This window comes from Rhinolophus sinicus, chromosome 1 (genome assembly GCF_057876585.1).
Source record: "Rhinolophus sinicus isolate RSI-liver-muscle chromosome 1, RSI-T2T, whole genome shotgun sequence".
Taxonomy (NCBI): domain Eukaryota; kingdom Metazoa; phylum Chordata; class Mammalia; order Chiroptera; family Rhinolophidae; genus Rhinolophus; species Rhinolophus sinicus.
Window position 1 is genome coordinate 86,309,762 of NC_142501.1, and position 17,612 is coordinate 86,327,373.

At 38.8% G+C, this 17,612-nt stretch overlaps 1 protein-coding gene across 4 annotated transcripts in view; it reads left to right on the plus strand.

The window, feature by feature from the left end:
- The window catches only part of PLEKHG7 (pleckstrin homology and RhoGEF domain containing G7), a 56,964-nt gene extending 39,462 nt beyond the window's left edge, over positions 1-17,502 (plus strand). For all 4 annotated transcript variants that reach the window (XM_019710286.3, XM_088801160.1, XM_074325288.2 and 1 more), the window contains exons 14-17: positions 4,317-4,396; positions 6,052-6,205; positions 13,782-13,879; positions 14,923-17,502. In XM_019710286.3, coding sequence (XP_019565845.2) covers positions 4,317-4,396; positions 6,052-6,205; positions 13,782-13,879; positions 14,923-15,030 — 440 coding nt within the window. In that variant the 3' untranslated portion in view covers positions 15,031-17,502. The remainder of the gene's footprint in view (positions 1-4,316; positions 4,397-6,051; positions 6,206-13,781; positions 13,880-14,922) is intronic.
- The last annotated feature ends 110 nt before the right edge of the window (positions 17,503-17,612 follow it).

Consider the following 17,612-nt stretch of genomic DNA (forward strand, 5'->3'; position numbering starts at 1 on the left):
CCTCCTCGGGCCTCAGGAGGTGTAATCTTGGGCCACTTACAGCCATCTCCCGTTTGTTGTGAGGATTAAATGAGCTAAAGGGTGTACAAGCACTTGAAAAAAAATGGTTGGCACAGAATCTGTGCTCAATAAATATGATTAGAAAGGGCTGTCTGACGAAATTAGATTTGCACCCATTCATTTGTTCATGTCTGCACAAAATCTTGATTGGGCACCTATTTTGTGTGAAGCCCTGTGAGGTGTGAGGTTGCCTATTTATGGGAGTGTGAGATCTGCTGGGGAGTGCCAGGCAAACACTCCTTATTTGATACACATTTGTTGAGAATCTGCTCTGCTTTCCATACAGCATTACACCTCAGGTGGGGACACACTCCACTTGGCAACTGCCAGCTAGAGAAGATACACATACCCAGCATTTTACATCAAAGGGCTTTTTCATGCATTTTCTCTTTCCAGTGAATTATGCAGAGAAGTTACATTTAATCCCATGTTATAGGTGAGAAATCTGAGGCTCAGGGAGCTTCTGTATCATGCGCAAGGAGAACACAAGCCAGGCTGTCTCAGCCTAGTAAGCTTCCAGAATCGCAGTAACTGCTTTGGAAGCCAAACAGAGGGATGCAGCCAGGAAATCTTTCTTCAGTGCACTTTTAAGCCCATCACTGACTGCTTTTAAGCCAGCAACCAGTGATAGGCTTAAAAATGCACTGAAGAAAGATTCATTAGAAGTAATGCACATAATAGAGTAGCGGAGGAGACCAATACAGAGGCCAGAAGCTCCACAGTGAAGCTGGGTGAGGTGAGAAGAGCCTGGGCCTGTTTCTCAATCATTCTTAACCTGTACACCACCTCCCTCCCCTTTCATTTGAAAAGATAACAATTTTACATTCTCTTTGATGTTATTTACAATTTCAAAAATAATTATACATTGTGACAAAACCAAATCAAACTAATGAAGCAAAACACAGCTCTGTGCTCAAACACATGCCTTTTCCTCCAAAATTGGCTTCCACCTGGAAATATCAGAGATTTTGATTCACCCCTTCCCTCTAGCTATCAACTGTCCAACACTGTGAGCTACACTGGTCTGTCTTAAAATGTTAGAAATGGGCATGGATAGAAAAGGATAAATGTGAAAGGTCTTTGAAAGGCAAAAATCGGAGGATTTTATGATTGACAAAATGGTTAAAGAGGAAAGGAGTCAATGTCTTCAAGTGTTCTAATCCATGTGCCTGAAAGGTTGGTTGACCACACTAAGGGTGGTGGAGAGAGGGTCAGAGAGTCAATTTTAGGGTTCAGGTGTGGGTATGATGAGAAGTCACGTGGGTGTTGGATGAACATGACAATGACCATCTCTCGGTGAAAAGCCTTGTCAGATGTGCATTCACACGTCACGTAGCATGGGGGTGCTCGTCATGGGAGCGTGAGTGGGAGACTGGCCTAAGAAGGAGTCCGTAGACCCAATTTTCAGAAAAAAGTTTCTTGTGGAGTCACATGTGGTAGGATGGGATGAGCCACAGAAAGGTCACTAACACCAGGCCCATGGTTCCTCGAATTCCATCAGAGAGGAGGCACCATATAGGACTATGGAGGCAAGTTTAAAGTCACTGGAACTTTGACTCAGAGTTGGCATGGAGGTGTGGTGGGGTGGGGGTAATAGTGTTAGAAGAAAGAGGACATCGTTTTAAATAGAAAAATCATTGCACCGAGAATCGGGATCTAGCACCAATTGTAGACTTTGGAAAAATTGTTTAAATTCCCTTCATCTCTTCTGTAGATGTTGTTGATGGTGATGATGGTGGTGATGATGATACCTAACACATATATATATATACTTTGTTTCAAAATTTCTTCCAGCTTTAAAAACGGTACTATTATAAACAAAAACGTGTATTTTCTCAGTCCCAGAAAGTACAAGTTTTCATAACTTCTGGAGCACAACCAACTTTGCACTTAGCTGAGTGGAATTGCAGACCCACAACGTTCATTGGTTAAGTCTAATAAAATCATTCGGTTTAAGTTTCTCACTGGGCTGTAATAGCTTCAAACTCCTGGGAGAATAAATGTGAACAGCCTGACTTTATGCTTTCAACCTTCTTCCATAGTCATCTTCTTTCAGATGATCATATCTACTTTTCAGCACTATCAGTTCCTGAATTTATCTTATTTCAAATCTTGCTTGCATGTTTGTTACGTGTCCACTCTCGTAGAATTAAAGCTCCTTGAAGGCAGATATTCTGTCTTAATCACTGATGCATAGCATGTGCTCACTCTCTGTTGACTGCTTGATGGGACAGGGCTTCATTAAATGATAGCTAAAATTATCAGTATTTTCTATAATAAAGTCGAAGACACAGAAGGTGCTCATTGCCTGTTTGTTAAAACAAAAGACTTAAAATTAGCAGGAGAGAACAAAACTATTTCATTTTGACCATGATCATCCCCCTGATGTATTATGAGTGGCAGAGGTTGGGGAAAACATTTAACAGGTCCCGAAGGTCTATCGTTGTGCGAATATCCCATTCTTAGTGCTGTGTGTGTGTTAGGATATTGGTTCAGCCATTGGAGACAGAGAGAGAGAACAATCGCTTAAAAGGACAGTTTATTTTTCTCTCATGTAAAATGCTGAGCTCTGTGACAGCTCTTCTCCGTGGAGTGAGTAGGGGCCCAGGTTTCTTCCGCCTTTTAGTTCTGCCATCCCTGGGGTGTTGCTTTCTTCCTTGAGGCCCAAAATGAGTCACCAGTGTGTCTAGCTCTTGGGAAGGGAAAAAGGAAACAGGAGAGCAAAGCCTTGCTGTTTCAGGATATATGACTCAGAAGTTGCACACTTTTCCCTATATTCCATTGGTCAGAATTTAGTCACATGGTCATATTTAGCGATAAGGAAAGCTGGGAGATGTAGTATTTATTTGTAGTGAACATGTACACACTAAAACTCAGAAATGTCATTAGTACAAAAGAAGGGATTAATGGTTTTTGAGGGACAATTAATAGGTTTTGCACACTTGATTTGCAAAAAAAAAGTTTCTAGTATTGATGGAATATAGTTTTTATTAAAAAAAATTAAAGGACAATTCAAGATGGAATAGTATACCTAATTTCTCTTCTATGCAAATACAGAAAGACTCTTTCCTCTAAACTTAAAGAAAGGGAGGAAATAGACATGAACCCTAAATATTTTATCTATTAAGTTCACTTTAGCCACATACTTTTCAGAGGTCAAAGTATCCAAGAAAGAACTTCTAGAATAACATAAATAAATAAAATATATAGAATAATAAAAAAATATATATTTTCTGAGTTTTCTTATATTTATTTTAATCACCTGTCACATTCTCCTCTGAACAGACTGCCTTTTCTTCTGAAATCACTTAAATTTAACCACTTCTTCTCGCTTCTAAGGGATAAAGTTAGAGAGGGCTATAACTTATTCTAATATTTGATTTCTCGTCTACTACTAAACCCTTTGTAGAGAAAAGTAGAAAAGCCTATTTGCCTTAAGTGACTATCAAAAGTAGTATCAACAATGTAAATGTAAAGCTACATTAAGAATATTTAAACATTATGAACACACTGTAAAACTTGAGAAACCAGTAGTTTTAATCACTGTCATCATCAGCTATGACCACCATAACAAAATGCCACAGACTTGGTGGCTTAAACAACAAAATTTATATCTCACAGTTCTGGAGGCTGAGAGTCCAAGATCAAGTTTCTCGCCAGTTTGATTTCTGGTGAGAGCGCTCTTTCTGGCTTACAGGTGGTCTCCTTCTCAGTGTGCACACAGGGCTGTCTCTCTGATGTCTCCTCTTATGATGACATTAATCGTAGTGTATCAGGGATCCACCTTTATGTCTTCATGTATTCTTATTTACTTCTTTATTCCAAATACAGCTACACCGGGAGGTTCGGACTTCAACACATGAGTTGTGTGTGTGTTGGGGAGGGGGAGGTAGAGCATGATTTAGTCCACAGCGTGCCCTTTATTTCTGATGAGTCAAGAGGCAAAAATGCTATGTGTTCAATGTCTTAGGCTTTGTTGAAACCTTTACAAATATGATCCAAGTTTCTTAGATCCACATGAAATGCATCACAAATACAATGTCTTTAAAGTTGTGATCTCAGGCTCACCTCAAGTCTCTGCTTTAGGAAGAAATCACCCAACAGTAATGCAGTTTTCTGACCCACGTGATTGGAGCGTCCTGAGCTCCAATGGGGTGCCAGGGTGCCTGGCCTGTTTTGGGATTCTTTGGTCTAAAAAACAAAAACCCTTCTGCTTATTATTTCCTGCCTCAATTTCACCTTCTTTCTTTCCTCAGAAAGTACAAGATTCCTGGATGTTTATCTGTTCCTCTTTGATGATTTCCTCTTAGTTACAAAAACTAAGCGCAACAAAAAGGTAAAATGCTGCTATTTCTAAATACATATTTCCACATAAGTTGTGTTAAAAATATGAAAGATTCTTATATGTCAAATTGGGATTTACCCTCTAAAAAATGGATACATCATAAAATGTTGGCTTTTTCAGTCATACAGGTAAGGCCTAAAAGCCACAGGATTTTATTCCTGACCTGCCTAACAAATGAAGCCAAAATGCTTTTGTCCATATTGGCCCTTTCATCATCCAAATTGTCCACCACAATGAATCCTGCCGGGGTGGGGGATGGGGCCCTCTCTAAACTGTCTGCTGCTATGTGCTGAGGCGATATCCACCCTTCATTCTGATTTGAAAGCTCACATCATTCCTGGAAAATAATGAGCTGGGGGTACAGGTGGGAGGGGGGCCCTGATCTCTCAAGGTCCACCTGTATAGAACAACAGAAGCCAAACAAAGTATAGCTAGCATCACAGACAAAATGAGCCAACTAAGGCTGAAAGCCAAAAAAATCTTAGGAAAATAGGAATTTTTTCCATTACTTAAGTATCAGTGGTTACTATTATTGTTGTTGTTACTTACCAAGCCAGCTGACTAGCCATACACAGAAGTAAGATCACGATAGTAAATATCTCAAATCTTTTAATAACCTAGGCTTCTAGATGGCATGTTGGTTAATTGAGGAAAATAATTTAAGGATCTTTAAGCAATAAAATAGACACCATTAATCAATCCATGAATAGTCAAATGCTCATTGGGGAGGAAGTGGATATTGGAGAATATTAAGAATCACGGTTTTGAAACTTGGATGACCTCCTCTTAAGCTACCAAGACTAGCATATCTGAACAAGTCAAGCTCTAAAAAATATCCCCTTTAAAAATCCTGATGCTAAGCACAGCCAACTTCATTTCAAACATGGCTCAAATCTGAGTACATGAATTAATGGCAGCCCATATTCACTGCATTAAAAGGTAATATTCTGGTTTCCATTCACTGTATTATAAGGTAATATTCTAGTTTCTTGCTTCACAACTTGATCCCAAAATAAGGAATGTTATGTTTTAAAGTACTCTTTAATTTCCTCTGTCTAATAAATCTCGAGAGTTTTATTGACTTCATAAGCTCAAAAATAACCACTGAGAGAAAACATTAGGTTTCACTTATTTTTTGGGGAAAAAATCCCTCTTTGCAATTTAATGCACAATATATGTCATGCAAATCACAATCTTCAACACCTGTTTTTAAAAATTCAACATTTTATATATTCAAAACAATTTCATTACTTGCAAATTATACAGCATGGAATATTTAGAGTTTAGTATTCGATCCCATGGACAGAGTTGGCCAAAACAAGACTCTGCTTTCTCATTCATCTCACATCAGCACTGTAAAGAGATACTGGAAATGAACAGCTTCCAATTGATATGATGGTGATTAAAATGTTTCCCAGTTATAGATGTCACACGTTATTTATTCAGGTAATTAAACTTGGGTATCAGATACCCTGTGCTTTAAATCACTATGTACTTTGGGAAAATACCTTTCAACATCCAGAAAGAGTAGTAAGCTGGATTTCAAGCAATTGTTTCTAAAAATCAATTTGCTTCAGGATGCACTTTAGGTATGTGCAACAATACTTATTTCCTATTTATTGCATTGTTTTCCTGTTTAATTTCAGAAAGGTGGAGGTTCAGACACCACTTATATGTGTCCTTCACTTACGGCTGAGCTGCAAACAGTAATAAAAGAGGGTGGTTCATGTACGGTTCTCGATCAGCCCATTCCACTCGATAGGTTGGTAGTCAAAAGTATCGATCCACTCCATGTGTCAGGTATGTGGCGATTTTCATCATTCAGTTTATCTGTTTGCCATCACAGAGTTTCATATTGGCCTTTTTTGGTAACAGCACATGAATCCAATTTAAGTTTTCATGAAAGACAATACCGAGTTCCTGTGTGGCTATATATCACTCACTCCACGAATTAGCTATGAAAAAGTGTTGGACTTGGTTTCCAGTGCTTGGATGACTCAGATCTGCCACTTGCTAGCTATGTGACCGAAAGTAAGGCACTTAAATTTTCTACACCACAGATTCCTCTTGGAAAAATATGGATAATAATAGCTCCATCAGTGAGTTAGCATGAGAATTAAATGAAATAATGCATGTAAAACACTCAATGAAATATAGCTATTTTTAGTATTTATATTATATATTATTTTATAGTTATTAATACTATTGCTGTTAATAAATCACTGGTACACCACAATGTGCTATGCAAGCCTAAGATATTTTATTATGATAGTTCTATAGAAACAAAAATGCCAAAAATATCTATAAATATACAATGTATACATATTAACATACACATCATATGTACAGGTCAGAAATATACATCATTTTATTCATTTTTTAAGCATTTCCTGAAATGTCTAATGAGAACCAGGCACTCTGTGGGGGCCCCAAAATTGCAAAGATGATTACGAAATAGCCCTTGTTTTGGAGGAACTTTCAGAACAATGGAAGAGCAGTAAATGCTATGGGAGATCCAAGATTGCAGGGTAGATAAACACTGAGCCTGCTTCCTTCGATGAATAAATGAAAATTACAACTAAATTATATACAGTCAACCTGGAGAACCATCTCCAATCTGGCTGAACAGAAGTTTTATAACTTAGGATATAAAGAAAAAGTCAAGACTGGTGGTAGGAAAGGAGAAGATTCGGAAGTGACTAACCCCAAACCACCATGTGGCGGTTGAGAACTGGGAGGGATATCTCAGCCATGGAGGTTTCCCCCAAAGGAGCAAGGGGCCCCAGCCCTACACCAGCCTCCCCAGACCGGAATACTGGTGCCAGGAAGAGAAGTCCCCACAACATCTGGCTGTGAAAAACAGTGGGATTCTGACCATCTGGGTGGGATGGAGGCTTCAGGAAACCCATACGTCCTCTTAAAGGGCCTATGCACAGACTCTCTCACTCGCAGGCACTCACCTTGGGCTCCAGCGGAGGGACAGTAACTAGCAGGATGTCAGAGACATATGGGCGGCAGACTGAGGTGTGTGGCCTCAGGATGAGGGCTGGAGGACAGTTGCCATTTCCTTGTGAGGAGGTGCTCCTCCCATGCAGCTGGCAGGCAGCGGCCATCTTTAATATGTTGAGCCCGCCCTTTATGCTTACAGCCAAATCTGAATCTGATTGGCCTGGTGAGCTCCACTGCTCCACCCTGCTGACTCACTAGGACTCCGCCCCAATGAACTCCCCCAATATTGGAGGCACTTTCTCCAAGAGCAGCCAGCCCCACCCACACTGTACTCTTTCTTAGAAAACTATCAGAGTCCGACAGACCCCAGGCAGGTGGCAACTGGCCTTGATGTGCTCTGAGACTTTCACTGAATCGTTTCAGTCTCAGCACCTGTACCAAACCAGAGTCTACATAAACCTCGTGACCAAAACTCTTCCCATTCTAGTGACTCCCTAAGACCGTACTTCACCTAAAGTGCATAACACATGAGGCTTTATCAATGGCTGAACCTTAAGGGAGCTGGCAGGTGGCAGCCAGCCTTAGGGTGTCCTGGAATTTTTCAGAACTACCCCAGGCCCGGTACTGGTGGCAGATATCCTCAGTTCTCAGCATGCCCTGTCCCACATGCCTCCAGGGTTAGCACAGGCAACAAAAAACCATGGATCACTTTGTAGCTCTTACCAGATAGTCCCCAGCTGGTCACAGGCAGTGGGTAACCTGGGCCTGCACCAGAGTCCCTCCCAAGAGGGAAAAACATACTTGGAAATTGGCTTCAGACCACAGCGGAGCACTGCCCAATTAGCCCCACAAGCTGCACACTCACAGGATGGTCTTAATAGGCACCAGAGCCTGCTGCAACAAATGCTACTCAGTGGGATAAGCCTCCTGCACAGCAGACTGTAAGGTGTGGATGTGGCCAAGTTCCACATCCAGTCAGCCTGAGGTTCAGTTCCACTCACTCATGTGCCAATAGCAACCAAGGCTCAACTATGATAGGAGGGCACATACAACCCACACAAGAGACCCTCCTAAAGCACCCAGTGCAGGTGATCAGGGAGACTGTGCCACTGGACCCAACAGGGTACTTACTACAACAGGCCACCTGGCCAAGACTGTGGGACATAGCAGATCAACCTAATACATAGAAACAGACAGAGAGGCAGCAAAATGAGGAAACAAAGAAACACATCCCAAATGAGAGAACAGGAGGAATCTCCAGAAAAAGAACTAAATGAAATGGAGGCAAGCAACTTATTAGATACTAAGTTCAAAACACTGGTTATAAGGATGCTCAAGGAACTTAGTGAGAACTTCAACAAAGAGATAGCAAGCATAGAAGAAGGAACCATGAAAACAGAACCAGTCAGAAGTGAAGACTACAATAACAGAGATGAAGAATGCACTAGAAGGAATCACCAGAAGACTAGATGAAGCAGAGGATAAAATTAGTGATTTGGAAGACAAGGTAGCAGAAAACACCCAAATGAAACTGAAAAAGAAAAAAGAATCCAAAAAAAATGAGGATAGTTCAAGAGACCTCTGGGACAACATCAAGCATAGCAACATTCACATCATAGGGGTACCAAGGGAGAAGAGAGAGCAAGGGATTGAGAACCTGTTTGAAGAAATAATAACTGGAAACTTTCCTAACCTGGTGAAGGAAATAGACATACAAGTCCAGGAAACGCAGAGAGTCCCAAACAAGATGAACCCAAACAGGCCCACACCAAGACACATTATAATTAGAATGGCAAAGGTTAAAGACAGAGAGAATCTTAAAAGCAGCAAGAAAAAGGCAACTAGTAACTTATACGGGAGCTCCCATAAGATTATCGGCTGATTTCTCAACAGGAACTTTGCAGGCCAGAGGGATTGGCATAAAATATTTAACGTGATGAAAAGTAAGGATTACTCTACCCAGCAAAGCTATTATTTAGAATTTAAGGACAGATAAAGAGCTTCCCAGACAAGAAGAAGCTAGAGGAGTTCATCATCACCAAACCAGTATTACAAGGAATGTTAGAGGGATTTATTTAACATAGAAAAAAAAAAATCAAAATTATGAATAGAATGGCAACAGCTACACATCTACCAACAATTACTTTCAATGTAAATGAATTCAATACTCCAATCAAAAGACATAGGAGGGCTAAATGTATAAAAAAACAAAACCCTTACATATGCTGCCTACAAGAAACTCATTTCAGATGGAAAGACATACACAGATGGTGTGTAAAGGGATGGAAAAAAGATATTTCATGAAAACGGAAATAAAAAAAACAAAGAATACTTATACCAGACAAACTAGACTTTAAAACAAAGGCTATAACAAGAGACAATGAAGGACGCAGTAATCCCACTTCAGGGTATTTATCTGAAGAAACCCAAATGCTACTTCTAGGGCCGTGTGCATCCATATGTCCATTGAAGGATTGTTTACAATGGCCAAGATGTGGAGGCAGCCTGGGTGCCCACCAATGGATGAATGGATAAAGAGGAGGTGGTACACATGTACAATGCAATATTGCTCAGCCAGGGAAGGGAATGGGTTCTTGCCATCTGCGGCGGTGTGGATGGACCTGGAGGGTGTTGTGTTGAGTGGAGTATGTGAGACAGAGAAAGACAGATGTAATGTGATTTCGCTTATATGTGGAATCTAAAGAACAAAATAAGCAAACAAAACAGAAACAAACTCATAGATACAGAGGACATACTGATGGTTGCCAGATGGGAGGGGGGTTGAGGGTGAGTGAAAAAGGGGAAAGGATAAAGAAGTACAAATTGGTTGTTACACAATAATCATGGAGATGCAGGGTATCTCATAAGTAATATAGTCAATAATATTGTAATAACTATGTATGGTGTCAGATGGGTACTAGATCTGTTGGCGTGATAGATGAGAGGGGGATGGGGGCTGGGTGTAAAAGGCGAAGGGAGTAAGAAGTAAAAATTGATAGTTACAAAATAGTCATGGGGACGTAAAGTAAACCACAGGGAATATGGTTAATAATATGGTAATATGTGCGTATAGTGCCAGGTGGGTACTAGACTAGTCAGGGGGAACATTTATTAAATTTTACAAATGTCTAACCACTATGTTGTACACATGAAATTAATATAAAATAATACTGAATGTCAATTGTAACAAAAATTTTTAAAGGGGGGGAAAAAGACGAAGGGAAATAAGAGGTCCAAATTTCCAGCTACAAAACAAATAAATCATGAAGATGTAATGTACAGCATGGGGAATATAGTCAATAATATTGTGATAACGTGGTACGGTTTCAGGTGGTTGCTGGATGTGTCATGGTGATCACTTCTTCAGATATATAATTATCAAATAACTATGATGTATACCTGACACTAATATAATGTTATATGTGAGCTATATTTTAATAATTTTGTTTTAAAAAAATGAGTAAATGCTATCATGAAAGTCCTGGCACTCAAGGGACTTAAAGGACATTTTGGTCTCCTCAGTGCTGGGTGGGTGGTGGCAGTGTTCAGAAGGAAGCAGAGGGTCATTCTGCTCCTTGGACACCTGCTGAAGCCAGCAGGAAGGGAGCGCCTTTTTGTCCCAAAGGGGGAGCAGGAAAAGAGGGAGCACTACCTGCTCCCCTCAGTTCCACCCCAGCAGCCCAGAGCACCAGTGACTGTTTATATAGATCAAAAGACTGACCTATGCATAACAGAGCAACATTACACAGTGAATGAATGAATGAATACACAAACAAATAATAATAATATTAATAGAAGACATTTACGTTATGCTACATAACTAAGTTACATATTTAAATGTTTTACATATATTGATATATGAATGCATACAAACTCTCTCCCCAAGAGCAGAAGGAGCCTACTAAGGGGAATCCTGCATCCAGAACCAGGGCCTTCTGTCTTTTTTGTCTATTCTTTCTACTTCCACTAGGATTCACTGAAAAGTGACCTGGGCAGGCCCTAAGGCCTGATTTGGCTGAAACCAATCATGGTTTATATAGATCAAAGTCTGCATCAGCCAGGTGGTTGTTGGATGTATCATGGTGATCACTTCTTATTTTAATAAAAATATTAAAGTAGTTTGCATTTAAGTAGCAAACCCTAAAAGGGGCATCTCAGGGGAGTGAAACCTTTGCCTGGGAGGGCACCCTCCACCCCCACGGACTCAGTGAAGGGCAGAGCAGTGCAGAGGGCAGAGACTCAGTATGTGAGGCCCAGAAATCACTTCCTTTTGTCTGTTTAGTTTGCTTTTTCACGGGGGAAAATGTCATAGCAGAGGGCATCCCAGGCCAGGAATTTATTCTCTTACTATAGTGGCCATAGGTAGAAGATTCTGGCATGATAATTGGACTTGAAGGAAGGAAGCTGTCAGAACCCCATGTGGCAGACTATCAGGAGCTTGGGCTCAGTTTACCCACAGTCCTGCCAGCTTTAAGAACTGGACTTTTGAGGGAAATCTGACATCACTGGATTGTCTTGAAAAATGTATATATTTTTTTCCTGTAATCTTTAAAAAAATAAGAAGAAGAACAATGCCTTTTTAAAACTATACTTCCACATTTTTTTTCACTACCATCTCTTTTCTTTTTTCCTTTTTTTTTTTTAACATTTTTCCTATTCCTCTGCTCTGTTATTTTAACTGTTAAGATACAGTGCACAAGGCAGAGTAGCTGTAGAGTAAGAAAGAATAAAAGGCAGAAAAAGAAGAAGTTGGGCTCAGAGTGAAAGACTTAGTTTATTATTTACTGTGTGATCTTGGAAAAATTAATCTAAGTCTGTTTCATTTGTAATCGGGAATTAGCTGACCTATCTTACACTGTTGCTTGTGGTTAAAATGACACAAAACAAACAAACAAACAAAAACATAGTGCAGAGCCCAACACATAGTAAGTGCTTAATAAATGGTGTCAATTATTATATTAGAATGTCAGGGGGGAAAAGAGCGATTCCTGGTCACATATTATCTCCTTATTTTGTTATACAAGCCTAGGCCCACCTGGTCCTTTTGCTTGTAAAGCATCTTGTACCCATATTACAAACCAAACAAACGAGGGCATCTTGAATAACTGAGAACCATGGTTACAATTTTTGAGGAAAATGGGTTCCAAAATCCAGCCAAGAACAACAACTTGATCTTTAAAGCCTCACTTGCTACAGGGAATTTATAAGAAGGAAAATCAGGGAGTAAAACAAACACTGCAAGATCTTTTTTTCCAGAAAGTCATTTTAATAGGTTTAAAATGAGAGGATTCAGCTCAGAGAAGCTGGACATAATTTCATGACCTTAACAACAGACTTTGTTGTGGTAGGATTTAGGAATTATGAGGTTTAGACCGTTATAAGTATAATTGGTGATACTGGAATAGTCCTTGCAGTTTAAGAAAATAAAAGTCTTAGATGAAATTCGATTTTGAAACGAGGCCCAACCTGCCTCAATGAGTCTGAGTTAAACCCACAAACTCCAACAAACAGAAATAATGACGGTGGGCAAGCATCAGCTTAATGATAAGCCAGGAAAAAAGATCCCCTTTATCCTCCGCGAAGTAGTTGACATGACCAGAAGACAAGCCTGGCTTGGTTTCTTGGTTTGTTCCTCAACATAAATCAACTATAGAAAGAATGTATAGGCTGCAGAATTTTATTCCCTGTGTTGAATTAATAATTCAAGGAAGCAGCTTTCATTTTAAGAGCTCCTGGTATATGAAGAAGGAAGGAGTCTGCTTTCCCAGTGTCTCCTGTCATTTCTTTAAGAGACCATCTAGGAAATAACAGGACAGACTGTTTCTTTTGCAGACACAGAAACCAGGCCAATGTTTCTTTCTGTTTTGTTTTATATTTCACATATTTTGGTGGAAGCTGGATTTCATTTGAGTCAAATTTTTGGCTTTTCTTGGCCTGTTGTGAAGCATTCAGGTGGTTTTGTATTTTTGCCACATCTTAATTTGCTTATAATCCTTGTTTTGATGTGACTTCCCTTTAAATACAAAAATTAAAACATTTTAAAAAGGAGAGGTGGGGTAAAAAAAAAACAATGCTTCCATTATTTTCTATATTTCTATTACCTGTATTTTATACATACCAAATCTACCTAACATACTCAGCTTCTTCCTTGAGTAGGGGCCTATTTTTCATCACTTAAGCCATAACTGCATTTCATCAAGCCCCAGAAGTTGTTATTTTGGGGAGAAAGGGTTTCATGTTTAAGTGGGCTCTATTTGGACATCGTAAAGTCTTGGTATTGGAATCAGACTGTTTTTTTGCAATCTATATAAAGCTCCTACCTTCATTAAAAAACAAACAAAACTCCAGGTTCTTTGAGAAGAACTGAGCAACTGTTTGGATTTCATATGAAATGATTTGGCTTTTTGTCTTTGGAATCTCTTTCTAGTCGTTGGGCTGAGAAATGCTTTCCTTGTTCAACATGAAAACAGATATCGACAGTGCATAGCAGCGTTCTTACTACAGGCCCAAACGGAAAACATCAAAGTATGTATTTCAGTTTTGTAGGTTTTCATTCTTTAGACTTACCTAAGGAAAAATGTCACCCCAAACTTAAGTAAAGGTGAATGGCAGGTTTTGCTTATTTCCCTTGCCAGCAATGGGAAGGGCAGACGTTGGGATGAGGAGAGAGAGATGGACATCTAGTCCATGTGCTCAGAAACCTCAAGGTGACAATTTCCTCACGCTGGCAGAGTTGACACAGCCTCCCTCGTTCTCTCCTGCGGCAGAAACTCGAGCGGCTTCTGAGTTCTACAGTTTCTGTAGGAAATGGGGGAAGGACTGCTTTGGATTGCATGATTGACTTTTAAGATGCTGCAATCCATTTCCAAAGGCCAGTAGGCAAATAACGTGATGTCAACTTAAGTGAAGGGCTGCTGCAATAATGAACCATGTCATCTGCTCTTCAACCTTTGAAAATGCTGCCACTGTTTCTACAGCAATAGAGTTGAGGAGCAGCTGCCTTTCTGACTCATTTTTCTTAGAAGTTTCCACTTTAATCTTTCCTCTGGTAGGCTTTCATCATAGCAACGACGTGGCTAGGCAATACATGCAATATTGCATTCGTGTTGAGGACTCAGTTTCCTAGGTTACCTCCCTCAATCTGTGTTTCAAATTATACCATCAGTTAAGAATTTATATTTCCACACAAAACAGAAATTCAACATTCAAACTACTTATATTCTCAGTGCTCATTTTTCTAATTAGTCATCACTGATTATTATGGTTCTTTGATTACTCATGACTGTTTATCCCACTTACATATCATACTCATTTAATCCATTTGCATTTTCATATATGATTAAAGATATTTATGATATATTAGATGTAAGAAAGAAAACGACAAACATGCAAATGTTTCATTAGTCATCTGTTTTAAAGGGAAAGTCAATAAATACAAAAGAAAATATTAATCAAAATATGGGAGAAATTGCCAGGTTAACATTCTCTCCTCCCGCTGTGTGTGTGTGTGTGTGTGTGTGTGTGTGTATGTGTGTGTGTATTTATCTATCTATTTATTTATTTTACAGAAAACATGGATTACACAAATAACAGCAGCAATCTCTTGCTTCACCAAGAATCAGGAAATCAAGAACATGTCTTTATTCACATCGCCTGTAGAATCCTCTGAAATTTAGGGACCTAAAACAATCTTTTTAGACACGAGAGATTAAGGTAGTCTTTCATTCAAACTTTTGTAACAGTTAGTGAAGAGTTAGAAGGAAATGTGCATTATAAAGAAGTTCCAGAATTTGAGAATTTGAGCTAGGGAAATCGTCTAGAGGAAGAAATTTGAACTTGGAGGAATTTCTTGACAAGTATGTACTGATATCCAGACTACATGAAAATGTTTTGATCAGGCTTACAAGAGGAATGAAGAGTGGTGCTACTATAATTTGTAAAGGGTGAGTGGCCAGATAAATGGGAGCAGAGGAGGGAAACGCTGATTGTGTCCAATACAAATTACGGTATCTTACTCTGTGTACATCTATAATGAACTCAACTTTCCTACATGGCTTGTAAATCGGTCTTACTGCTTTACAGTCCTACATCACACACAATGATAATTCTTTTGATACAAAGTTTGATTGCTATTTTAATATATTAAGCAATAGATAAGGTCTACATTTTAATAGGAGTTTAGAAATTCCTATTCTCCAACAGTTTACTAACCTCAGGTATACTTCATAATACTCTAACACAGAAGTAGACAATCCCAACAACTAAATTCCATTATTTTAAGAAAGAAAAAGCAAGTATCTGTTCCAGTTTCACAAGTTAATACTTTTACATGGGATATTTTATTAGGAAGAGTAAGATATCTTTCTCTATACCTCACTTTTTGAAGTATGATGGAGTTTGGTATAAAACTACCTTCTGGTTGCCAGTGTGTGTTTGTGTGTGTATGTTTTAACATGGTGCAGCCACTTAATTTTATTTGGCAGGACTTGAAACTTCATTAGAATTTTTATTAAGAAAGTCAGCTTGAAGTATGATATTATCATGATGGAATACACTATTAACTACATTTAAGGCACTAGTTTTTACGGTCAGATTACAGCAAATGGAAATTCACATATTTCAATTTCAGCCATGGTACCTTGTAGTAAATATATCAACTTGGGCTGCAAGACAAATGGTTCCTGAATGGATCTCTTTAAGTTGAAGAAGGGGATAGTGAAGATGAAGCTTGGGCAAGTCATGTGTACAGTTAATTCTTTGAGGAAAACACAAATTTCACCATGCAAATAGGCAGTACAGATGAGTGCAGCACAAAGGCTCTTATGCAAAGGCCGAATCTCTGTGTAATAATGTCAGGCACTTATAGGAGTAAGTGAAAATAAAAGGGAAGTCTGGAAAGCAGTAACTACTTTTAATATCTAAAAATAATTGGGAAAAAAGACAAAGAAAGGGAGAATAGACTTCAAGTGAGTTCTTAGAGATGGAACTTGGATGCGATTGAAAGTAATTTATGTTCAGGAGAAGACAAATAAACTTACGCAAGGCAAGATTCAGGAAAAAAATTCTGGTCGAAAAATAGCACACACACACACACACACACACACACACACGGTGCCCAAAAAGTTTATACATATTTTAAGAACAGAAAACTGTATTAAAATTGTAATACTTAATATATACTGATAACAAAAGATAAATACAAGTCACGTTTGACTTTTGCAATTACAAGAGGTGCTCAAAGTGGTTTCCATCAGCGTCCATTTCTGATTATGGCAATCTACTGTTTGAGCAACGTTGACCAAAGTGTCCACTTGTATATATTTTTTTGGTACATGTGTGTTCTAAAATGTCATTAAAGGGAGAGAAAGACTGATTAAATTAACATCCAGAATGTAAAATAGCTTCAGAATATGCTATATACAAAGAAATATTAGCACGCCTCTGTTCATTGCAGCACTATTTACAATAGACAAGACGTGGGTAAAACCTTCATGTCCATTGGCAGATGAATGGGTAAAGAAAATATGGTATATATGTATTCAGCCTTAAAAGACAGAAATTCTGCAATATGCAACATAGATGAACCTTGAGGACGTTATGCTAAAGGAAATAAGCCAGTCACAGAAAGACAAATACTATGTTATTCCACTTATATGACATACCTAATAACATCAAATTCATAGAATGAAAGTGCGAAATGGTGGTTGCCAGGGACTGAGGAGAGAGGGAAATGAAGAGTTACTGTAATCAATGGGCATAAAGTTTCAGTTAGGCGAGAGTAAGCTCTAGAGAAAGGCTGCCCTGTACACTTAAAGGGATGTCACAAGGGTACATCTCATGGTGAGTGTTCTCACCACAGCAAAATAAAATTTTAAAAAAGAATGCTATGTATTTAAACTGGAATTCTATAAAACTCACAAAAGAACATGTCTAATATGTAATATATTAAGTGCTTGAGAATATGCACAATAAACTCTTCAGAAGGAAGCACATTAGAATAAAATTAAAAAGCACTTCTGAAACTTTGGTTGCGGGGTGGGGACTGGCGGGGGTAAAAACAACGGTACATTGAGCCTTCACAAATGTATCTTTAAATGGTCACCTGGGTGTTAAACTTAGATATACAATAAAAGAAGAGATTAATTTAATATTGTTTAATATTTCTTTTTAGTGTTGTTAATTCTCCACAATAATGAACAGGATGAAAAGGGAATGTCTCAAGCAAAATGGCATTAGTAATTTCTCTTGAAATTATGAA